The sequence below is a fragment of the Colius striatus genome, chromosome 11 (genome assembly GCF_028858725.1).
Source record: "Colius striatus isolate bColStr4 chromosome 11, bColStr4.1.hap1, whole genome shotgun sequence".
Lineage (NCBI taxonomy): Eukaryota > Metazoa > Chordata > Aves > Coliiformes > Coliidae > Colius > Colius striatus.
Genome location: NC_084769.1, coordinates 6367599 through 6393258, shown reverse-complemented (window position 1 = coordinate 6393258; position 25660 = coordinate 6367599). Strand labels below are relative to the sequence as shown.

At 41.2% G+C, this 25660-nt stretch overlaps 1 protein-coding gene across 1 annotated transcript in view; it reads right to left on the bottom strand.

The window, feature by feature from the left end:
- LOC133626382 (von Willebrand factor D and EGF domain-containing protein-like) overlaps positions 1-25660 on the bottom strand; it is a 182898-nt gene that overhangs the window by 92146 nt on the left and 65092 nt on the right. The window contains exons 7-11 of the mRNA XM_062005149.1: positions 25217-25425; positions 22048-22121; positions 13580-13850; positions 10418-10596; positions 5127-6061 (exon numbers count right to left, since the gene is read on the bottom strand). Coding sequence (XP_061861133.1) covers positions 5127-6061; positions 10418-10596; positions 13580-13850; positions 22048-22121; positions 25217-25425 — 1668 coding nt within the window. The remainder of the gene's footprint in view (positions 1-5126; positions 6062-10417; positions 10597-13579; positions 13851-22047; positions 22122-25216; positions 25426-25660) is intronic.

The following is a 25660-nucleotide window of genomic DNA, read 5'->3' as shown; positions in this document are numbered from 1 at the left end:
TCAACAATTTCAATTTCAATATTCTTGTCTCCTTCCTATTTTGCCCTTGAAAACTGGGATTAAGCTTAAAAGTAAAGCACAATCATATAAACAAGGAGACTTCTGTATTTCATCCTCAACTTGCATGAGTGGTCTGATTAAAGCTCTGAGCTTATTCTTCCGTAGGAGAGACACATCTTCATTCAGAAGACCCCACCTGAGGAACTCCAATAGCTGGTCACATACTTTTGCTCAGTAGTTTTTTTAAATAGCTGGTGCTTTAACTAATATTAGTTAATTAGAGCACATGGACAAGACTCAGCCCAGAGTAGTAGGATCCATTCAGAGAGTTCTGTATAATCACTGTAAAAACAACGGTGTCATTCATGTAACTGTCATTGCAGGTGGGTCCGAGGGACTTGGGTTTGCAGTTCACAGCTCTGAAAATACAGTTGGCATCACAGAACTTTTAATAACACCACTGAAATTTATGAGATGAAAATGGAATATCCATAAGTATGTTCAGTAGCTGTTAACTTCTCACCTCCTCACCATTGTTTTTGTTCTCTTTGATTTCTTCACTGGCTATTTTTTTTTTTTCCCCAGGACTTTCCATATAGAATTTTAAACTTCAAGTAATTTGTCCTTATTATTCTCATTACTTTTTATCCCATAATTGCTCTTTAGAGCTTCATACAATCTACATATTACATCCCTTTATGTGTGCTTTACTACTCCTGATGCTTTTTTGATAAGCAACATGGTCAATATATACAAATGGTAAGCATCAACCTGATTTGCTATCTGCAGTAATTGGATTCTGCATTTAATTACAGGTGGTAATGACATTTTAAGCACCTTATACAGGTGTTGGGGGGGTTTATGAAATGTTAAGCAACATTAAGAAAGTCTAAGCTTCTGGAGCATTGCCAAATTTCAGAGGTGCCTTTCAACTTCAAATTGCTGTTTTCATGTGAGGGTAATTATAGCTCTGGCCACCTGGAGTGCTCCTGTTGGAGTCAGAAGGAGCAGAGGAGCAAGCCTGTCTGCAAGCCACACTTCACATCTTCTCTCTTTCTACATGTTTTCATTAAAAATGATTCCATTTTCCATTTCCATTCCAAATTATGGATTGTATTCTGGTCCCTAAAAATACTGCATGTCCATTTTTTTTGTGTGTATGTGCTGGACAAAACCAGTGTCAGAATACATTGTTAAATATTGGCAGTGTAGCTGAGGTTGGATGACCTTGGAAAAAGATGTTTTAATTATGTTGATGGCCTCCTTGATCTTGGGGGAGTTTTAATTGATGTCTATAATTCTAGCCTGAGAAAATTAGATGAAGATTTGTTTTGGAACTAATGGGAAAATTTATGGCCAGCAAAAGGAGTTGTCTTCTCCTTCATTACTCACGGAACTTCTCTTAGAAAATAACTTTCTCCTAACTGGCATTTAACAGCCAGCAGTACCAAAACCAACATGCATCTTTGTTTCTTCTTTCCTGCCTTTTTAAAATAAAGTGAAAGAGGCAGCACTTTTATATGTCCCACAGAAACCTAATTCAGTTCTTCATATCTCCTGCTTCCCTTCACTACAGAACCTCTGCTTCTTAATACAAAATCCCAAAGGCTTGTCCCACCCGTGCTTTGTGCAGGGCTGATTGCCTACATGCTGCCAGCCAGGCCACTGCTTGAGCTGCTGGTTAGGGGGCTCAAGATTTACTTGAATTCTTCATCTCTAATAGTCTTTTCTGGTGTGAAATCCTGGCTTTAGTTACATCAACAGGACTTCAGTTCTGAGGACTTCTAGTCTTTTGAACTGCCATTTAAGCAGCACATTATGCTGTAATGTGATACTGTAGTACTTTTCTCTGTAGATAAGTGTTACATCACAGGCATACCTTGGGGGTATGCATATAAACAACCCTGGGGGTGTTCAGCCTGGAGAAAAGGAGTCTGAAGGAAGACCTTATTGCTCTCCACAACTACCTGAAAGGAGATTGTAGCAAGGTGGGAATCTTTTACCCAATAACAAGTGATAGGACAAGAGCAAATGTCCTCAACTTGTTCTAGGGGAAGTTTAGACTGGAGATTAGGAAAAATTTCCTCACTGGAAGAGCTGTCTGAAGCTGGCACAGGCTGCCCAGGGAGGAAATAGAGTCACCATCCCTGGATGTATTTACAAGACATATAGTTGTAGCACTGAGGGACACAGGTGGATGTGACAGTCCTGGGTTACAGCTTGGATTCAATGATCTTAAAGGTCTTTTCCAGACGAAAGGATTCTGATTCTATGTTGTGTATGTAGAACATTTCCACATATGAAATGTCAACTCAATGTATTTTTATGTGAACCCAAATATATTTTTTAAGTGTTGTGAATCAAACTCAAAAATCAAGAATAACTAAAGGTGAAACACACTAATACTTATCTTGCTTGTCTGTACCACATTAACTAGCTGACCTTTTCTAAGTGTTGCAATGTTGGAGTGCTTGGCGTGCCAGAACTAAGATTTTCTTTCTCCTTGTAGCAGATCAGATCCCTGGCTGGATGTATAGATCTGCTTTACATTGCATTTACAAGACAGGTACTTTGGTACTCATGGAATACACCAACCATACTGTTGTCTTACCCCTCTGGAGGTGGACAGCTGTTGATGAGAGAGGACAGCATATAGTCTCACTAGCATGATAGAAAGAAGAAAAATGAATGGAAAATGTTTCCCAGGTCAGATGCACCCTTGGGAAGACATCCTCTGCCATGAGAGAATTATGCCACTACCTTTTCCTCAAGAGAAAAATAAATAGTGGCAGCTCAAAATGGCCATTTCTGTTATATTTTTATTTAATACTTTCTCTTCTGAGCTTGCTCTCTTTAACTAGAAAGCATCCTTTTCCTTGAGTAGTTATTATTAATGGCTTTATATGTTTTCTTAAAGAAAAAAAATAACACTTCTACTTCAAGTTCACACCCCTCAGAAAATATTTTACAGGAATTAGTTTAAAAAGCCTCAAACAAACCCTTAGCTGCAGCTAAGGTAATGCAGGTTGTACACAGTGTGATAGAGAGAACAAAGGCCATTCACTTATTAAATTAAATATAGCCCTTGAAATACTGGGAAAACTGTATGGGGATTCTGTAAAAGAGCCTTCTGTCTTGTGTTAGGAAAACTGCTGAAGCTGTCAATGTTAATTTTATCATGACACTAACAAACTCACTCCCAGCAAATGGAGCAATATCAACATTAAGGGAAATTTATACTTTCCTAATTGCAATGGTTGGCTCTTTTGCAGGTCCAAGGCCAAGCTGTCTTCCCTCAGGGACCAGGCTAAGTACAAGGATGCTTGTGGTAAAACCTGAGGCTCTGTGGAGCAGCTCACACTCAACAGAGGCCTGATGGGAGCCCCAGAGCGGCAGAGCAGAGGAGTTACCAGGTAAATGCTACTGGAGGGAGAAGTCTGATGAGGGGAGTCAGGATCCTAGTGACTCTTTGGAAAAGTGGAGGGAATAACTTGGTATACTGTGAACTCTAATAAACTAGACTCCCCTAAAAGAAGTGATTTGAAGCAAAGGCCGGCTACTACATTTTCCTCAGCTGGAGAAAAGTGAAGCAAAGGCAGTGAGAGATGGACGAAGCAGCCAGAATGGAGAGTAGTAATGGCTTATGGTGTGTTTGCCACAGCTGATATATGTTTGTTTTCCACTTCTCACCTCCTTGTTCAATCTCAGGTCGTGCTCTGTACTCTGTCCTTGTTTGTATTTGATGTTGCAGCAAGAAGACAAGGTGCCATTAGCTTTTACTTGAAAGGTCATATTGAAGTTATTTTGCTCTAATCTGAAGGATTTCAACTATAGCAAAATAAAATAAAACTTAAAAACCTGGCCTAAGCAACCCTCTTAACCCAACCATATCACAGAGAAATGAAATTAAGCATTGGATTGTATGGTAGACAGGTACTGCAAAATTGTTCCACGGGCTTTTCAGTCACTGCTGTCAGTTGTTCTCTGCGTGAAAGAATGAATTCCTCCATCTTTAGGGAATGATACTGCAAATTTTTGCCTGCCTTTAACCAAAAAGAAACATCAGAATATATTTTTAACCACGTTAAGTCAGAGCACTGAAAACACATTTACTGTGAAGCATGTGGATAATCCCATCCCATCTACTAAATGCATTGGGGTGTCAGATGTGCCACTGAGCTCACAGGGCTGGATGGAGATTTGGGTGTCTCAACTAAGCCACAGTAACCGACCCTAGATATGAGCTTTAACTGTGCTAAGTACAGAATAACGTCCTAAGCATCCTAGCAAAAGGCTTTCCCCCCACATTTGGGATGGGTTAAGAGAGCATACCTTGTCATTTCAGTTTAGCTGAAATACTGTTGCTTAAGCTGCAGAAACTCAACTATACAGCTGAGCCTTAAGTACCTTTTTGTAACTTCAAGCATAAGCTTATGTGGTTTGCTGAGGCAGGGCTTACATTTTGAAATTAATGCAAACACTTATGCATGTGCTTAGTTTCAAGCACTGTCAGTACTCACATTGAACTTGTATTTATCCATTGAGAGGATTGAACTGTATTGGTCTCCTGTGTAAATGCAATTCATAATTATTTGTAGAATCATGTCTTCAGGTTCAAATATATCCTGTAGCTATGTTATGGTTTTGACTATGTTACCTGTTCATTTTGTCACTCTTCATTATTTTTTTTGTTACTAGGACAGTGTTTGAAATTAATTTTCAAATTTTATTCTCTGTTGATCAGGGGGAAAAAAAAGGATAACTATCTATCCAGTATTAACATAAATATTGACCACAAGGTGAGCAGGACCCTCTTTTTTTTTTGTCAGAAGCTTGCTTGTCAGTGTGCTGGTGATAGATCAGATGTAAAGAAAATCACTTCTGCAAAACCAATTTGCTAAGGGGCTTGTAAAATCCATTTTTAAAAAGTTACTGAGGCGAAAAAGTGAAGGACCAGCCAACCAGATATTTTGATCGGTTCTTCAAGGTCAAAAACTGATTACTAATTCATCAAATATCTTACTGGTAGCACTGTTTGAAGAGCAAACAACTCTGTGCAGATGTTCTACCTAATAATTCTAATACCATGGCAAGGTGGGTAGGAACAAACAGAATTTTTTACTTACTTTTGGCAATGCTACAATCATAGGAGCTGTAGTCTTCAAAGCACTGGCAGCCCAGGTCAGTACATTGTCCATTGCCATTACAGAAAGCAGGACACCGGAGAACGGTGAGGATTTCCTCCCGGATAGCAGATAGCTGGTTTCCTACTTGAAACTCTCTGTTTCCTAACACTCTTCTTTCACATTCATTTTCCAAAAGGGCTATCAATGCCCTCACCCAAGCCACATCATCTTTGAGCTGCAGATCTAAAAGGCATATATCGATTGCCTCATCCATCTGTTTTCCAAGGAGACTTTTACACGCTAAGCCAACGGTGGAATCTGCAAGAATTTGGTGGCAGATCTCTTGAGCTTTGGCAGCAGTCAGGCCGTTGGGAGTGGGCCATGCCAGTGGAAGTTTCATCCGAATCCCCTCAAAGTAATCCTCTGGGAAAAAATAGGCAAAGCTCTCTGAGTCTCTCTGTCTTGGACCATGCAATGGGTGAAAGAGTAAGTATTCATAATAGTTGTCTTGCCTTTTTGCTCTCCTTAGGTCTTCTGTTGGTTTGGTAGAGTTAATGGAACTGTTGCTTCTCATGCAAACATGTGTGGCTGGTTTCAATCCCTCCTTGGGGCTACCTCGCTTTTGCACTGATTTAGGTAGGTGTCTTTCATCAAAAGACTTTGTCAACAGTTTCTTCTCGTCTCTTAAAGCAGCCTCAGTGTCTGAGTGAGTGACAAATGCTGACGTAACATCTAGATACGGGATAGCAAAGGTGTAATCCACGAGATCCTGATGGCAACCAGAGGACTGAGGGAAAGGAGTCTGAAAGGCATTCAGTGTGTTTACTGTGGGCATGGTCTTAGTGCTTTCCTTCTGACATCTACAGAAAGTTTTCCTTTGCTTCTCCTCAGAAGGTGCCACAGTCTTGTCAAATAAACTCTTCCCTGGAGGTATTCTCATGTAAAAATAGAAAGAGATTAGAAGGAGGAAACTTTCAACAAATTAGTGTACAAGACCGAGTCAACTTACTTTCCCTGAGGCTGGGGAATGGATAAATTCCCAGCCTATCAAAGTACTTAAGAAAATGCTTAAATTTAATCCCTGTTTTCTTTAGTCACTCTTACACTGCCCTTCTTGAGTTGTCCTGTACATTTTTTAGCATTACGTGGGGACTTTTTAGTAACAGATGCTTAAGTGCTTAGCTGGAGCATTGCCTAACTGCTTGCCTTTTCTTTGCAGAACTTGGTCTAAGGTGCAGGTGACCCTTTTGCATATTACACACGAAACAAAGGCCTTGGCTTTGCCCCTGGTGTGAGTCAGATACAGCTTGGAGAATGATTAAAAGGGCATATTTGTTTCAAATGCTTTGTTATGACAATCATCGTTATCTATTTGCATGTCCTCTCCCTACCAGCTATTTCATGTGTTTCCTTTAAGACTTAGATCACTATGTTTTTTCTTTTAAATGTGGTTTTTTTTCCTTTAAAACATTTTAATGCACACCTTATTTCATCCTTGTCTTCCAATGGAGATTTCTTTGTGTTTTTATTTTGACTCAAAGTACTTTTCCATCAATCATATGGCCAGGCTATCAAATAAACTGAGGTGATCCTTTTTCCCCTTTTTAATTTAGTCTAGCTTTAATGATGGATGAACTTCCAGAGAGTTCAGTTTGAATAAACAGCCATGATTAGAGTTACTTCGGAAATTTCATGAGCACAGATCTCTTATCGATCTTATTTGTGCAGCGCAAGAGGAATCCTGGAGCTTCATAGAAAAAGATATGCTTTTTGTCCAAATAGTTGGCAGCTCTTCCTTTCCAGAAAAACTTGAATTATCACCAAAAATGTAAATCATTTTGGCATGAGTACTGTCTTGCAGCCAGAATGCAGAGATTTCAGGAAAACAAAAGAATTTGCCAACACTTTGGAGATGGATGCCAGATACTGATGTAGGAAGTGTAATTGCCTTTATCCAATTTCACAAAAATATGTTGAAAATGTCATATATGATATTACTGTTTTGATCATTGATACAACACACACTTTTTAAAAGTTAGTAATTTCTCTTTCTGAAACGTGACCCCAAAGATTTATGAAACCGTTTTTTCCGATGTGTGGGCACAGCAGCAAAGAATGGGATAGGACAGGTCAGCTTTCATGCTCACAGAAATCATAGCATCACAGAATGGTTGGGGTTGGAAAGGACCTTTAGAGAACATCTAGTCCAATCCCCCTGAAGAAGCAGATCCACCTAGAGCAAGTCACACAAGAACGTGTCCAGACAGGTCTTGAAGACCTTCAAGGAAGGGGACTCCACACCCTCCCTGGGTTATGAAATACGTGAGCTATTCTGCACTTTCCTTCAGTCTGGGACAATAAAAACTGTGTGGTAATTGAGGGGAGCACTAGTCCCGTGGACGATGCAGATTAGTGTCTGAGTAGGCATCCTCAGCTCTGCATGGTGGTGTCACCAGCAGCTGAACCTGCCCAGACTCACGTCATGAACTGACTGCAATCTCAACTAAGGCAGCAGAAGTAGCTCTTTCTTTAATGGAATACTACATAAACTAGAGGCTAAGGTAAATATAGCATCTTTAACAAATAAATGAATATTGTATAAATGGATACAGAATCAGGACAGAAACTTAAAACACACATGAAAATTTCAATAAATGTAAACACTTTTCCCTTGATATTTTAGTGAAATATCGCTTTGTTATTTCCAAGTGAAACCAAACACTCTGCTTTGATCAGCCCTCTTCAAAAAGATGGAGTTGTATGGTGTGGAAAGGTTGAAGCCTCTGGATACCCTATCCTTCCTCTCAGGCATTCACATTCTGTCAGTACCTCAGTGATCTAGGATGTGCATTCTGTCCCCTGCATAAGATGATTAGACTATCATTCCTTTTGGCTGCCCACTATAATGACATGGAAGAACTAAAGATGACTTTTTCAAACTTAGTTGGATGCTATTGGAGAGAGAGTTGAAAATTACTACCATTTTCTGCTGGTTTCTCAAAAGTTTTGCAAAATGGTTTGAAAACTTTCTTTTACCTACTTAAAATAGACATTTTAAAATTCGGTTCTTCTTTGTCTGGATGCTGTTTAAGGTCTGGGAGCCTCTGATGTTGTTTTATTGTTTAAAAGTTGCATTGGAAAGCTGATGTTTAAAACATCTGTGCTATTCAGAGCCCCGCAGCTGCTTGAGAGAGGTGGGAGCCAGGCAAAGAGATGAACTGCCAGATGGTGATCACTCAGACTAGCTTCAGGTGCTGGACAAGACTTAACATGCTTTCAGTGTTATTTAAATTAAAAACAGCAGCAGAAAAATCACCCTCTGGGTTTCGGGTTTTACTGCACCCTTTCTCTGTGGGTGGATCAGAGACCAATCCAGTCTCCTCTGGAGGTGACCTTAGCCTTTCTACTGGCTTGGTTTCTTAACCATGTTCTGAAAGGTCCTTGAGAATCTGTCCTTGGGAGTACTGCAAGGTGAAACTCGGCACCTCTCTTGCCCTTCTCATTTAGCAGGATATGCTCCTGCCTTCCCTGAAGCATCTCCATCGTAGTTGCAAAGCCCTAGAAACTCTTCACTTTTTTAACAGTAAATTCCTATATAATGTTCTTTGGCTTCTGATCTTTCAACAAACGTGCTTTGAACAAGTCCTCCTAAGGATTTTATTAGGCCCTTTTTGGATTGTCAGCAGCTGGTCAGTTCTTTCATGAAACTGCTTCTCAGTTTGCCTTCCCAGAATTAAGCTCTGGCTGATTATCACATTATTCAGATGTTAAAGATGGCTATTGACACAGCACAATTTGTAACAACAGGTCAAAATTGCCATTAAATAGCCATTACTGGGGCCTACTGAATATAACTAGAAAATGATAGAGATGTTTGTTTATTTTCTGAAATGCAATAAGTCTGAAAAATCATTTTTCCTATAGGAATGAGCTAAATTCCCATGTACAGGTTAGGTGGTGTGTTAAAGTAGCTCACCTTTTCCTTATTTGCAAAACATACTTCACAAACAAAACTACACAGTCAACTAAGCCCATTTTGGTTTTAGGCACGTTTAGAGTTCAGCAACAGGAATTAAAATGGGATATAAGGATAGGGACAGGGATATCTCAGGGTACCAGACTCCTGGCTTTGGTTCCATACCATCTGTCTCAAAGTGCAAGTTTTTAGAGCTCACTGTCATCATTAGCAGAATAGATATTAAGTTTTAGCATGGTACATATATTGTCACACTTTGTCAAAATGTAACATTTAATCTATACCCACATATTGTAATTAGTGTTCAGGAATAAAAGAACAAGGGAAATACCAAACCCTTAATTAATCCTTATTGTCAGTTATCTACATCTTCTAGTGTGGGTGAGAACTGCATGTTTTTTAACAGCTGAGTGGGATCTTAACACAGCTGTTAACGTGACATCACTTGTGAATAGAAAACTTCTCCCTGGGTAACTGACTATGTGTATTGTGCTGACTGAAAATTAAGCCCCTGTGTTGTTCAGATGGTAATGGATCTCAGACTTCTCTTGCTAGATTAAGCATATAAGAGACCTGGCAGTTCTGTTGGACAGCAAATAAAAGGTAAGACAACAATGTGCCCTCTTGGCCAAGAAGGCCAATGACATCCTGGGATGCATCAAGAAGAGTGTGGCCAGCAGGTTCAGGGAGGTTCTGCTCCCTGTCTACTCCCTGGCCTCATCTGGAGTCCTGTGTCCAGTTCTGGGCTCCACAGCTCAAGAGGGACAGAGACCTTATAGAGAGAGTCCAGCACAGGGCCACCAAGATCATGAGGGGAACAGAACATCTTCCTTAATAGGAAAGGCTGCAGGAACTGGGGCTATTCGGCCTGGAGAAGACTGAGAGGGGATCTCATTAACACTTAGAAGTATTTAAAAGATGTATGTCAAGGGGATGGAGGTCACACTTTTTTCTGTTGTCTCCAGTGACAGGACAATGGGTAATGGACACAAGCTGGAACACAAAAAGTTCCACTTAAGGAAAAAATATTTTATTGTGAGGGTAAAGGAGCCCTGGCACAGGCTGCCCAGGGAGGGTGTGGAGTCTCCTTCTCAGGAGATTTCCAAACCATTCTGTCTGCATTGATCAAGGGGAACTTGCTTAGGCAGGGGGACTGGATGATCTCTAGAGGTCCCTTCCAACTCCCACCATTCTCAGCTTCTATATACCTCTGCCAGGTCATTAGGGATGTACGTAATGGCATAAACCAATCGGCACAGCTTGAACACTGTGCTACAGAGCCTCTCCCAGGCTGGGATCCTCTCTCACTTCATACCTCCACTCCTCTATGAAGTCCTCCTCGGGCACATTGCTCAGGTCGTTGTGACCGATCCCATCAAAGAGGCCACACAAACCTCTGGTGCTGTTGAAGTCGCTGCCTGGCATCCTCACTGTCAGACCCATTCCCCACTCGCTGACGTCGGCTCGAACGAATGCTCCTGAGGGGAACAGGATCTGAAGAGGCAGAGAAACACCTAGTGAATTGATGCAGCTACCAAGCTTTTTATGCAATAACTAATAAAATGGAGATATCAAAGTAGGACGTTGAAGGTGGCAGCAATTTAAGTTCACTTAGATACACTATGAATGTTTATTTTTGCTGCTATTTGGCTTGCTTTCAGATTCTGTGGTGCTAATATCTGATAGCATTACAGAAATAGGAACTGCTCAAGCACTTTCTTTTCGAATTAATGATTCTGTCTACTGAAGTTTCCCCACTGGTAAGTTACCAGCTAATTTTTGAAGTGACTTCCATGACAATAAGGCCACCTTTTTTGTCTTTGCCAGGGAAATCATTTCTTTTAGATAAACTGCCAAGTTTGAGAAACAGCTTTCTTTCCTCTGAAAAATCATTTCATTTTGCAAGGCCGGATTACCCAGAAAATGATTGTGTTTTAAAGTGGATAAAGCAATTTTCTCATTAAAGAACTTGTGGTAGGCTTACACTGACCTTTAAAAGAAAAAAAAAAAGCAATATCCTGAGGTTAAAACAAAGAAGTAAGTGTATGGATAACAGATTTTTCAGATTGGTGTCCCAATCAAATTTTACAAAAAAAGAGAAAAACCAGGTTCAATTGACAGCTAGTTTTGTTTGTTTGCTTTCTTTTTACAGGTAAAAAGAAAACTGCTTTGAAACTGATCTGTGCCAGGAGCGTGAGCAGGAGCACTCCACCCTGATAAGTAATCTTAATTATTTTTTTTAATCCAAAGTTAAATGCTTTCAGTTAATCTCAAAAAGTACATTCTCAGTAACATAATTTCAAAGTAATGATTTTCCTTTCTTTTAAATGCTTCCTGACTGACTGTAACTTCTTATTCAGCCAAATAATATTCACTGCTTTTCTTTCTTTCAGTGGGGGTGTTTTGGTCCCTAATAAATTCCTCCCCGCCAAATCTATTCATATCCATGAGGAAATATCTAGCTTATCTTTGTATTTCTGTGAATACTTCTGGAATCCAGCGTTATGGCCACACTAAATCAAAGTCTTGCCCATTTTAGCTTCTCAGTTATCATGTCAGGCATGAGAATAGTTTTTGAGGAGTCTCTGAGTAATCTCTTTGTCCAGCTGAACGGAACAGCCAAGTGCCACTGATTGCACAGACAGGGACACTGTGTTGTCAGCTCAGTCCTTCTGTGGTTTTGATCGGGGCATTTAAATCGTCTTGGCCTTGGTGAGTTATGGAAGTCATCATATAAACCCACTTCTTTGAACAGAAGGACTTCTTTATTAGAAGGTCTTGGCTGTACCTCCAGCTTGGCTGCACCTCCACTTTGTTTTGATTCCTAATGTTGAGTTTAAAAACCCAAAGATTCCCATCATGAAGCTCAAATGGCCTGATGTGTGAACTGTTTTAGTCTGAGTGGTTTAACAGGTAGAGCAGGAGAACTGCAGCTGACACAGTGCTGGGTAAGATTTTATTTCCTTCTTCAGATGAACTTGTGCCTTCTCATTACATGCTTTGCTACTGGGAGGAGCATTTCCTACAAGGCTGCATATAAAATCCTGCCAGAGCTGCTTCAGTCTTCCATGCTGTCTGGGTTCATATTTCCAGGTGTGGATGTATTTTAGGAATTCAGAGGGTTGTAACTCTTTCTTCTCCTTTTGCCCTGGGTGAGGCATTCCATCTGCCCATGACGATCTAACAGCTGCCCAGGCTTTCTGTAACCCACTTGGATGTAACTCTGCTGATGGAGGCTTTGAACAAGCTTTTTTGAGACCTCAGGTTGCAGAGTGAGTACTGGCTTGTGGAAGTTGCTACTGTGCACGGAAAGAGAGTGACTTCACCTCATTCAGAGCATCAGCCTGGAAGGACGTGAGGTTGGTGATTGGAACTGCTGAGCAAATGGGAATGCAGCTTGCACAGCGATGTGGGCAGGGACTGGGTTCATTGCTGTACAGCTCCCGCAGTTTCCCATTCAGAAGAAGGCAGGATACATATTCATGTCCCAAGGGTGACCCACTTGGTTTCACTGAGACTTATATAAGGTGTAAATGAGAACAGGGATTCCTCGCTAAGATCATTCTAGTAATGTAACGGTAATTACATCACATTCAGTTGCAAAATGAAGAGACACCTCGTGTCCTGCTTTTTCTCTGTTCCATAATTAACAGATTTTCAATTACTACTTTACTAATACTTTTACTAATACCTATTCCAAGCAAAATCACAAGGAGAGCCAAGCACAGCTACTCCCTGCATCATTCTGGCTCTATTTTAGGCCTATCTTCACCTAAAACATTTCCTGGCAATAAATCTTGATGATACAACTCTAGGATAAAATTATCTTATTGGCCATAATTTGTTGGTCTTCTCTTCACCAAAGCCCCTGGTGCAGCCTGCTCTTATTCTTCCATTTATTTCACTGAGAGAATGTGGATAAGCAATGCAAAGTGTGTTGTAGCCATATATTCTTTTTAGGCAAATACTTCAAATGATACCAAAATGTTGCACATTTCCAGATCGTTTTCTTGGCTTTTGGGGGCTATCTGAATCTGACTAATGTTGCCTTATTGTTCCACTCTAAAACTACATTATTCTGCTACCTGTGATCTTCCTCTTGAATATTTATAACCGCAAGCTCTGCAAAGAAATTTGCTTGATGTGATGCGGTTGGGTAGTGCCCGGCATAAACAAACTGAGAGCAGATTGCCGTGCTGCAGAGAGTTAAGTAACAACATTGGCACTCCACTACGTCTCGTAGAAATTTCCAGAGGTATTTGTTTTGTTTTGTTTTACAGTTTGTTAAACTAACATTTCTAACCAGCTTCCTCCCTGCATCTCGTTTTCCGGTACATTTGGCTGCAGGCGCTCTTATGGCTTCAGATGGATATTTCTTTTGTAGCAGCTTCATTAATAATTCAGAAATATTAAACTCTCATTTTATGAAAGGATAAAAAAACCCAACAACAACAAGAGCACTTAAATATCCACGTACTGTTATTTTTCTCCCTCCGTAGGACTTTAAGATTCTGACACGTGGCGACGCCTCGGTGGTTTTCACAGCCAGCTGGGGTCTGCTCTCTCGGAAATGGCCATTGCAGGTGTCCAGCACCACCGTGTCAGCCCCTTCTCGTGCAGCCACACCACAGTTGCAGGCGGTGGCAGAGCGGTGACCGCCGCAGTCCCACTGCCGCACGTGCACCTCGAACGGCCGGGATGTGCTCTGGCACAAGAGGAAGGTGCCGATTTTATAGTTATCGTAGCGCCTAAATGGCAACAAACACAAAGAGGGTTGAGAGAGCCAGAGCATGCACCTGTGATGGCTGTTCGTTGGTACTTGCACAACAATGCTCCGTAGTAGGAGAGCTCCAGTGTGGCTTGGATGAGTGGACGGTGAGGTGGATCGAGAGCTGGCTGAATGACAGAGCCCAGAGTGTGGTGATCAATGGAGCCAAGTAAAGTTAGAGGCCTGTGACCAGTGGAGATCCACAGGAGTCAGTTCTGGGGCCAGTCTTGTTCAACATTAACGACCTGGATGAGGGGACAGAGTGTACCCTCAGCAAGTTCCCTGATGACACCAAACTGGGAGCACTGGCTGATTCCCCAGAGGCTGTGCTGCCATTCAGCGGGATCTCGACCGGCCTGAGAGTTGGGCAGAGAGGAACCTCATGAGGCTCAACAAGGACAAGTGCAGAGTCTGGCATCTGGGAAGGAACAACCCCATGCACCAGTACAGGCTGGGGGTCGAACTGCTGAAGAGCAGCTCTGCAGAGAGAGACCTGGGAGTGCTGGTTGATAATAAACTAAACATAAGCCAGCAATGTGCCCTTGTGGCCAAGAAGGCCAATGGCAGCCTGGGATGCATCAAGAAGAGTGTGGCCAGCAGGTCAAGGGAGGTTCTGCTGCCTGTCTGCCCTAGTGAGGCCTCATCTGGAATCCTGTATCCAGTTCCGGGCTTCCCAGCTCAAGAGAGACAGGGAAGTGCTGGAGAGAGTCCAGCAGAAGCTCACCAAAATGATAAGGGGACGGGAGCATCTTTTTTAATAAGGAAAGGCTGTGGGAACTGGGGCAGTTTAGCCTGGGGAAGAGGAGACTGAGGGGAGTCCTCATCATCACTTACAAGTACCTAAAGGGTGTATGTCAAGAGGATGGGGTAACACTTTTTTCTGTATTGTCCAGTGACAGGACAAAGGGCAAGAGGCATAAGCCAGAACACAAAAAGTTCCACTTAAATGCAATGTATGCTGTGAGAGTGAGGGAGCCCTGGCACAGGCTGCCCAGGGAGCATGTGGAATCTCCTCTGGAGGGTCCCAAACCCACCTGGACACATTCCTGTGTGACCTGATGGAGAAGAACCTGCTTTAGAAGGAAGCTGGACTGGATGATCTCTAGAGGTCTCTTCCAACCCCCACCACTCTGTGATTGTGTAATTAGGTGAGCACAGTGGCTGGCCTTAAAGAAGGGACACATCAACAAGTGGGGAAGTATTTCTCCAGCACCATAAGCAAGGGAAGGCCGTTGCAGTTATTAGCTGGAAGTGCATAAGAATTCATGTGAACAGAGAGTGGCTGTGTCCCAGCTGCTGCTATGGCAACAGGTGTGGATAACAAGGATAAACATTTGATAAAAAGCAAATGGGAAAAAGTCCTTGCCTCCAGGCCTTAATAAATACATTTTTGGTTATAACTGGATGCTTTACAGCATGATATTCTTCAAAGCAAAATCAGTGCTCAAATAACCTCTTCTATGACTAATCACTAACTTTTACAAGACTGACTGTGGCTAGGTGAATACTTCATGTGAAAAACAGAGATTTTACTGAAAACCTGTTAAAGTGAAGTTGGTTTCCCCCATCAACAACTTCCCTATACGCACAACTTGCTCTCTAAATGGATTGGCAATCAGCACAGTGCAGTGTGAACAATTTGGGACTTTCATTCTCTGTGCAGAAGAAAATCCTTTCTCCGTCTGAGTGAGGCCAGGAGCAGAACAACTCTAATAACTTTACAAGGGTTTCCCGTCCTCATAAGCCAAGTAAAACTCCTTCCCCCTGCAGGTCCTCGGGTGTCCACAGCAGGGACTGGCTCATTATTTGCTTTCTCACTCAGTAAGCTTGTCTTAGTGTCAGTCTATTTTATTCTAATGTATAAAAGGAAAGAAAACTGTGTCTATATACTTTATATATGTTGCTGGAGTTTTCCTCTCGCAAGCCAACAGCTGCCATCTGTAAAAACAATGGATTATTTTACTGCCTTTTAAGGCACTGCATTTGGTTTTAAATATGATTTTTATGAAATTAAGCAATGTGGAAACTAAGCCATAAGCTTATAATAATAAGCGTTATTCTTTTGTACAGTATAAAAAGCAAACATTAAAAGGAATGCATAAAATACCTCAGCTAAATAACAGGGTTATTTTTAAGCACTGTCATACAGACATCAATATTTTTTCAGTTTGTTCACGTTTGCTATACAGAGGAACAAATGTCTCAAGAGCGAAGAATTTTTTAGTGTGCGTTTACCTGCATTTTGGTTTGTTTCAGAATAAAAGCCATAGAAAACTATGTAGCTTAAAACAGAGGAAGAATTTAAACTCCAACTGCTTTCTTTTTTTTTTTTTGATAGGAAACACATCTGACTTCATCCTTCATCTTGAAAAACTTGGTGGAGTTGGCCATAAACCGATAAGGTTTTGAATGGTTCTGTCTCATCTTCTGTTCTTAATCAGGTACGTAAATCCTAAGGACACTGAGCAGATGCTCTTACTAGGATTGATTAGAACTGAGGACAACATGAAAAATAGTTAATCTCTTTTAACATCAAGTACTGGCTGCATTTGGATTTCTTAACAGGAGAGACAGAGGAGACGGGATATTTTATGAGAATCACCTTCCACAGGAGGAGCTTCGAAGGAAAGGTGTTTACAGAGGATGATGGAAAAATAATGCATCAGAATGACTGTACCCAGACTATTCAGCAGTATCTGGTAAATAAGGCTGTATTAGCACATGCATATAAATATCACTGCAGTTATGGGAGCTGTTTACTGCTTGAAAAACATTGACAGTGGACCCAGTCCAACTCTCCTGGAAGTCACTTCAGAGTCCTTCAATTAAGTCATGGCATAGATTGCATAGTACATAACAAAGCTGCAGTGGGCCTAAATTGACGCTTTCAGCTGCCTTTGAATTACTTGAATGGATAATTGAATGTAGTCAGGTAAACTTTTGTGATGTTTATCCAACTGTAATTGTGATAATGATTCTTTGGACAACATTTGAGAAATTGCTTGTGGCACTAAAAGCATGGAGATACTGGAGCTCTGGGCTGAGGGACCTCTGTGTGTTCTTTGTGAACCAGACACCACTGCTTGTATCTAAATTGTCCTCCACAGTGCACTTTACCATCCTGCTTCCTTAACAATCTGTAGCAATGGATGTACTGAATTGAAAGTGGTTCCCTCGCTCCCTCCCCATCTATGTGTTTGAGTTGTTTTTCAAGGGGTGCAGCAAGTCGTTGTCCCAAGATTAAGCCATGAGTCAAGTTGTGCTCTTAATTCAGGAATTGTGAAGTGCTGCTAAGTGTTTGGTTATGACAGGGAGATGCTAAAGGAATCATTTCTGTTGGTTTATTGTAAGAGAGGGACAGAAGGGAAAATAAATGTATGGAAACAACCAGTGCTAGTGGAGTTGGATTGGCTAACACAATGTGCTTACTGTTCACCAAGCTGCACTTAATCTTGTCATCAATTCAGTTATCATTGTGGCTGCTCCTAAAGATTTTCTACCACAGTTTTGCCATCAAATTACTTGATTTGTTGACATGTTCCTCCATCTTTCCTTGCTGTTGACGGACTCCTTCTTTCCTTCCTATTTTATCCTAGTTGTGACCCTAGCAAGTGCTGGGTGATGCTGGAGGATGCTTTCTGGTTTCAGAGCTCTCACTGCTAAGGCAGCGACGTTCTTTGTTCTCTGGGAGTGAAGCTGATGGGTTATGGTCAGCAGTCACTGGATGCTTGGGGACATTAAACTTCTACAGAATATCAAAAAGTACAGCACCTCTGGCAGGGCTTCTCATGCCCAGCACTTAGCTGTGGGCTACTATGATGAGTGTCATTAAAGCCAACCAGAAGTGTGAAGCTGTGCAAGCTGAGGGATTTTGTCCTGGTGCAGGAAATGGTGCTGTTGCCCCTGTGATAATATTGATGGATGGATTAGCATAAATGTTTAAGAAGTCTGAAAAAACCTTTTTACTCTTTTTAAGGTAAAATGCAAAATAACATGAATGATATATATAGTTCACCAATCAAGAAATATTTCCCTTTTATATTTTGTCTTAAGGGCGTTTTTCTGCATATTTAGTTTTAAGATAGTACTTTGTATTTAAAAATCTGCAATTTATGGCATGAAAAGCTTTTATATTTATAATGTGCCATAACAAGTAATGAAGGCTATACTTTTGCTTTACCAGGCTTTCACATTTGTTTAATTTAGAAGGTACTTTGCTATAAAAGGAAGTGCTCTCTCTGGATTTTAGCTAGTATAATTAATGCTATTTCCCATCTATACCCCAATATACACAAATTGATTGTGCTCACACTGTAAAATACGACACATTCTTCTTTGATTTTCAGTCACTTCCTTTGGTCAAAAAGAATGGAAAGATCGTAAGATAAGTATTTCCACACAGATATATTAGCAGGAGGCGTACCAAAGGGGAGTGTTATCATTAGAAGTGGGAGTTGGGTATTTCAGTTATCTAAAGAATCTCTAACTGCCTCAGATGTTACTAGAAGCTGGGTATATCAGATTAAAAACCATTGAAAACATCACTACAGAAGTTATAGAATGAAGCATTCTTGTGAAATCTCATGAAATAACATACACATTGCACGTGGCTATTTCAGTAGGAAAATGTTTAGTATCAAACAGTAAAATGTTCCAGCCTTGTGATTTTTATGCCATGTTTCAATTTTCCAACAAATCAAATAAGTATTTTAAGTGAGGTTGCCTTTTATTTTGTTAATGCTTTGCATTGACATTTTGGAAAGTAAAAAATGTCTGTTTTCTATTTTCATGTTTATTTTCATCCTTTCTTTTGCCCACTGTGGATTTTCCCTTCTCTTTGCTGTTGCTAATCAGAAAGTCAAAGAAGGGAAGTTGACTCTGTGGAAGGCAGGAGGATGTTTGTGTGGATGCCTGTTTGCATAGAAAACACTCCTACTGTTTTGCTGTTGGCAACGTTCCCCACCTTCAGACTTCCCCTTGCTTTTCATGTGACAGTCCTTCAGTGAGCCATCCCTAGCACCTGAGTGGGTGGCAAGGGTGCCAAAGAGACAACTGATCACCACCCAGCCACAGCAGCTCTGCCTGCAACACTTTGATCTTAGCTGTCTGCTCATAAGCTAACCTGCAGGCTTTGTGGTGGAACAAACGAATTTCCTTGGGTTATATTGCTTGATGGCTGCTCTGCTGTTGAGCTCAGAAGCACTTTTGATAGTTTATTGGGCTTTGTTTGCCAATATCTGTGTAGCCAGATAAAGGTGAGTGAAGGCTGCCATTTTCTTCCACTCTCTGAGCAATTTGGGGTATTTCTTTTATTTCTGGAGTGTTCTCACCTGAGCCTGTGTCTCCAGGTCACCTAAGAGTCAACGTAGGTCCAGATGTCCAATTACTGATGCTCCACCCATCCTCTCAGCCTATTGCTTCATAGTCCCTAGGAGAAGTTTGTCTTTGCTTTTTCTCTTGCTTTACTGCTTACAATCTCCAGATAGATCTCCGTCTGATACTTTTTCTATAATTGAGGGGTACTCATGTGGTTTCTTACTTGAGCCCACAAGGTTTTTGTACAGTTCTGTTCATAACACACACCTCATTTCAAACACATACCTTTCATTACCAAAGGGGAATGCTTCAGCTCCATACCTCACTCTCAGCCTTCGTCTTTAGGTTATAGGTTTGTGTTGGGACTGAAGCAGGAATTACATTCCCTTTTCCTTAACTAGAGAGCTTTAAAAGCATTTGCTAATGTGTTAACATTTTTTTGGATAGGCAGTCAGAGAAGTTGCTTAACTGATGTGTAATAGGGTGGCATAATCATTACAATAATTGAAAGAGAAATTATTTACCGTAATAAATGGGAATATAAGTAGGAGTAATGGGACTGTGAAATGATGGGTAAGAAACTTGGCTGAATATCAAGAAGTGATATATCTTAGTGAAATAACCTAGTTATTGAGATGGCAGAAGCCCCATCAGCTTGGCTCATTTAAAGCTACGCTGGACAGAGCAGTAATGAATGTCCATCCACAAGGGAAGAAGCTGCATAATAGAGGGGATGAGCTCACCCTGGGGTTTTTCCATTTTGAGCCTGTGTGACTCTGAGGCAGGATGCCACGGAAGGACAAGCTCTTCCAAACACCTTGTGCTCAAATAGAATTGGAAATTGCTTCAAAGTGGGCTATCAATAACAGTGTTGCAAAATGAGTTTTTAGAATAAAATCACTTTATTTTATTTTAAACCTATTTTATTTTAAACCTTTTTCTCATGGGAGCCAGGTAAAAAGGTGCTACATGGCTGAGTGCATTCCCCCATTCCACCAGGCACTTTTCAATCACTTATGACTACCTAAACACAGCAACCTCGCAGATCATAGTCCATTCTTTGCTCTAAATCAGGAAGGAATATTTTAGAATGTAAATATATAATGGGTTTTGAAATAATGTTGTAATCTATTTTAATATCTTAGAGTTGAAATCGTTGCAGACACAAGAGGCATGGGAATGTCTTTGCACCTCTTGCAGCTCTTCTGCAGCTTCTTTGTATCGAGAAACCAAACCTGTATGAAACAAGCACCTGACCACATCAAAAATGGTATTCAGCAAACCAGGGGGGAAACTGTAAAGCCCTAAATATGCAGAGCTAATTCCCTAGTTGAGACTACCTGGTTTAGATGAAATATTTATTAGAGGCAGACACACAACATTTAATGGAGCCACTGCCTTTCTTACTCACATTTCGTTGACAGATTTCTCCAGCTTGGACATCATTTCTAGTGTTACCTCCAGAGGACACTAGACTGAATTTGGGACATTAGGATATCAAAATTAGGATATCATACCTGCCAAACCCCTGTGGACAATGTACACCTAAAGTCATTATCTATGCCATTAGGAGGTTAATGGTGGGATGACAAACCTAGAATGTGATCTGAAATATTAACAACTTTGGGTCAAATGAGCCAGATGCAAACTTTAAAAACTTTCTGTTATGTTATATAGGTGGGGTAAATATATTCCTGAACGATTGGGGAAGTCAATTGAAGAAAAGTTCTGTACTGTACACAGCCATAACACTCTTGGCTTGGTAAGTCTATAATCTACTTACTGCTAGATTATGTAGGAGGACATCTGGACAGTGCAGGAGGATGTACAACTTTTTTTTGCACTCATTCCTTGATATTTGCCACTTACAATTTCTGGACCTTTTTTATCTGAGACAGTGCAGCCATCTTTATGGTGTTTTGGTTGTGATTTTGACTGTCAACTCTATGCAGAGATGCAGCGAGTCATAAACCAGCTCTGGAAGTAGAACAATGCAAGAGCATCCTTGGGCTGAATGAATTTACATCAGGTGTTACTAAACTGCTGGGAAAGACCAGGCTGTCCCTGTGTGCTGGGCTGCTACAGGGATGTAATGGCTCACTTGTGTGGAACTGGGATGTTGCTAACATGATGCCACATGGTGTAGACACTCTCTCCAAGTCATAGAATCATTTTGATTGGAAAAGACCTTTAAGATTGAGTCCAACCACTCACCTCACACTGCCAAGCCTACCACTGAACCATATTCCTCAACACCACAGCTACACAGCTTTTGAATATCTCCAGGGATATATCACCACTTCCCTGAACAGCCCATTACAATATCTAACACCCCTCTCAGTGAAAAAGTTCTTCCTAATCTCCAATCTAATCCCCCCCCCCACCCTGTGGCACAATTTGAAGTCGTTTCCTCTCGTCCCTCACATGTCACTGGGGAGAAGAGACCGACTCCCACCTCACTACCAACTTCCTCTTGGGTAGTTGCAGAGAGTGATTGTGTCTCCTCTCAGCCTCTTCTTCTCCAGGCTGAACACACCCAGTTCCCTCAGCCATTCCTCATAAGACTTGTTCTCTTTTGTTATTAATGAAGAACATTTTGGAATCTGACCTTTGTCTTGTGAAAATTATTCAGACTCAAAACTGTTGCTGCTACAAGATTAATCCATTTCTAGTCCTTTTGTTAAAAGGAGTATAAACAGCTGGAAGGAAACCATGTATGTTATTGAAGCACTACATTAATCACTATAAGCAAACTAGTGCAATGCTCTTATGATATTCTAATGCAAAAGCAAATGCATGCTACATACAGAAACTGAAGACTGTAGTAATTGAGCCAAATTATTTCAAAGTAGAATACTCACCATCCATCAAATGTGATAATGTGTGGATCAGTGAAAGAGTAGCAGTTCCCTGTTGGGAGGTCTCGAACTGTGACCTAGTTAAAATGAAATGTGTAATGAATACAGTCTACACAGCAGTTTTTCTTCATTACTGTTCCTCACAAAACATGAGGGGCAGGAGTCACGTGTCAAGTACAAACTAAAATCAGACTTCTAAAACATGCTTGCGAGTAGGTACGAAACAGGCTCTGCTTTCAAATGGTGGAGTTTAATCACATGCAAAAAGGGAGTTCAAAGTACTCTACCTGATGTAATGCACTGTCTTTGTCTGGTAAAAAGCAAAGTTTTTTTTATTATTAAACTTTTTTGCTAAGAAGTAGATCATCCACTGAAATTATCAAGAGAGTAGAGTGCTCATTAAATGGTACTGATTTTAATGCCTGAAGTAGGGTATAGAGGATGCTGTAATTAAGAAGCATTAGCATATTTTAGTAGCAGTCACTGCCTGTCCCCTAGTTTGACCTTAGATTTCCTGATACAGCATCTGAATGGCTGATTTATATATTTGATGTGCAGCCTATCGATTGGGTACTGATGATGAGGCCTCAAATCAGGCTGCTGGAGGTTTTTGCTTTCAACACATGAATAAAAGAGGGAAGGATCTACTATAGCAATGGAGATCTTCAGCTGCATCAGCTCTTGAGCATGAGCTGGGTCACAGACAAGGTCTGATAGGAGCAGATAAGCCAGTGAAAGCCATTGGTAAGGCAGCCTCCTTTGAAGTTGCAATACTTGAATCTCTGGCAGTGCTGGTCCTGCAGTGCCACATCTGCTCAAGATGATGTTTTTTTCATGGCTGAACACTCTGCTATCCAGTTCTCAGAAATGCAAGAGTGGGTTGTGTAATGATTTGCAATACGAAGAGCTCCCAGTTATACTGGTGGGAGTGATGAAGTGTTATGTTTTTCCCATATCCAGCCTGCCAGGTTAATTTCTTGGCCAGGGCTGTTAATTCTTTGCTTGCTCTTTGCCCATAAGAAGTCCAGAGGTGCAATTCAGTTAGTTCTACCACAATCCATGGAGCAGGGAAGAAGAATGGCTGCTGTATCCTTGTGCAGTCTTTCAATGACAAAGCAGAACTTAGCTCGTAGAAACAGCAGTGAGATTAAAAAAGTGAATAGGAAGATGAAAGCAGAACCTCACTTGCTCACAAAATTCTTCACCTGTGGCAATACATCATCTATATTTCAAAATATCCCTTCAACATGACACAGAGACACTGCTTAGACACCCACCAGCATCCAGCGTACCAAACTGTTAGCCTGATAGTATTGAGGAATGAAAACCTGAACATCTCTTTGAGCAGCATTTTGATCTGAGGTCAATCATATCTCAGAATTTTCCCATTTTCTCCACAGCTGCAACCTTCCTAATTAAAACCTTTGCACAAACAAGTCCTACTCTGTTATTTTCTTGCATAATACCAGCAAAGTCCTAGTTGTTTGTAGTCTTAGTCTGCTGAAGAAATTCCCTTTATTAGGTGTCTGGATGTATCAGGATGTTCTGTCCACCATTTCCCTTTGGTTTTCAGCTAAATCAAAAATATTTGAACAAGTCTGAAGGCCTAAAGATTTTAACATATGGATTTTTTCTTGGTATGTTGCATGAGCTGGGCTATATTAAGGCCTCTAATTAACTGCAAAGCAGAGATGGGGAAATGGGAGGGAGGGAAGGTAATGTCTATTATGTTTCCATAGATCGAGTTTTAACTGAGATAGATGGAATTTATTATTAAAATTGATTAATTCCATTTCACACTTGCTACATTTTCATATTTTAATGAAAGCAATTCTAACTTCAAGAAAAAATATGGTTATGTGAGTGCACTACACTGAGTTAGCTGTGATTTCTGATTGAAGAACCTTAAAAAGTTTAAAAGAAGCCTATGCTGGAGAGGAAAGGATATATAAATATAGTCCCACGACAGGAATTTTACCTTCGAAGACAAAAAGTCTTTTGGTCCAGTTCTCTCATGAGCAAATCCACAAAAATTAGGGCAGTGAAATGATAGATTTCACTGAAGGGTTGGTTTTGGTTGCTTAAAATATACCAGCTTGCATGTGCCACTGCTCTGAGAAATTTAGCTGAGTCAAATCTGTGCTCTGTCTTATTCTCTCGGGCAGTAGGATTATGGCTCTCAAACCTCCCAGTCCAGGCTGTGAAGCAACTCCACAGACAACAAGCTGGTCCCATGCTCCTTTGGCTAGGCTTTCTGCAGGGAAAGAGGGACTTGCCTCCTTGCTTGCTGCTTGTTATTTTTATTTCTAACATTTTGTACAAGGATAAATGAAGAGAAGGACGAGCCTTTGGAGATGTCTCAGTGATTCCTGTCGCACTCACAAATGGAACATGGTGCTGCTGAGTCCTGGTCCTCCTTTCTCATTACTGAGGCACTGCCTTTACCCTGCTTTTTCAGAAACTGTTGTCCAAACCCTTAGTTTTCCCTCTCCTTCTTTCTCAAAAGGTGCCAATTCCCTAACTCAGGCTCTTCTTCTCTCCTCTTCCAGAATCTATGAGCACGCCCAGTTGCATCTATAATCCATCTGTCAGCCTTACTGAGGTGCTGACTAATAATCAAACCTAAAGCTGTTAAAGCATGAGGCTTTACATGTTAATTTTCTCGGTGTACAAAAAGACTGGTTTGGTTCACTCTATTGACAATGGTCCCCAAATATTTCTACAGTTAAAGTCTATCACATTTTCTTTGGTACTAAAAGAGGAGACTGAGGGGTTATCTTAGTAATGTTTACAAATATCTGAATGGTGGGTTTCAGGAGGTTGGGGCAGCACTTTTTTCAATCTAATACAAGACAAGGAGTGATGGGATGAAGCTGGAACACAGAAAGTTCCATTTAAACATAAGAGAAATCTATTTTACTGTGAGGGTGAGGGAGCCCTGGCACAGGCTGCCCAGGGAGGGTGTGGAGGCTCCTTCCTTGGAGGTCTTCAAGACCCACCTGGACATGTTCCTATGCGACTTGATCTAGGTAACTCTGCTTCTGCAGGGGGGTTGGACTGGATGATCTCTAAAGGTCCCTTTCAACTCCTACCATTCTATGATTCTATGAGTCTATGATTCTAAACCCACCATTTAAACCTGACATGTTTTCCAATTCTTTCAGGACCTGACCTTGACATCCTTGGGTGTGTAAGTCCTCCAGAGCGAATCCCTCGGTGCAACGGGCTGAGCTGTGATGCGGCTGCGGCGCTTCCCACCCTGAGCGAAGTCTGTCACCGCCGTCACCTTCAGCACCGCGGCTGCACAGCTGCTTCCTGAGCAGGGTAGATCCACCTGGCACGCCGACAGGGCCACGCTGGGGAGACCTAAGAATTGACTATCTAAAAAGAACACCAACACCACGTCTGACAAGAGTCATCCAAGCAGTTGCTCAGACCCTGCTTACCGTCCAACACAAATGTTTCGTGTTTCGGGACACACGTGCCTTGAAACCAGATGGGATTTGCAGGAAGATAGTAGTGACTGACTCAATCTGGCATCCCTCTGCACGTTTTACTGTGCTTTTTGGTTTTTTTTTTTCCCTCTACAGTAGACAGTTTACTAAAACTCAGTGAT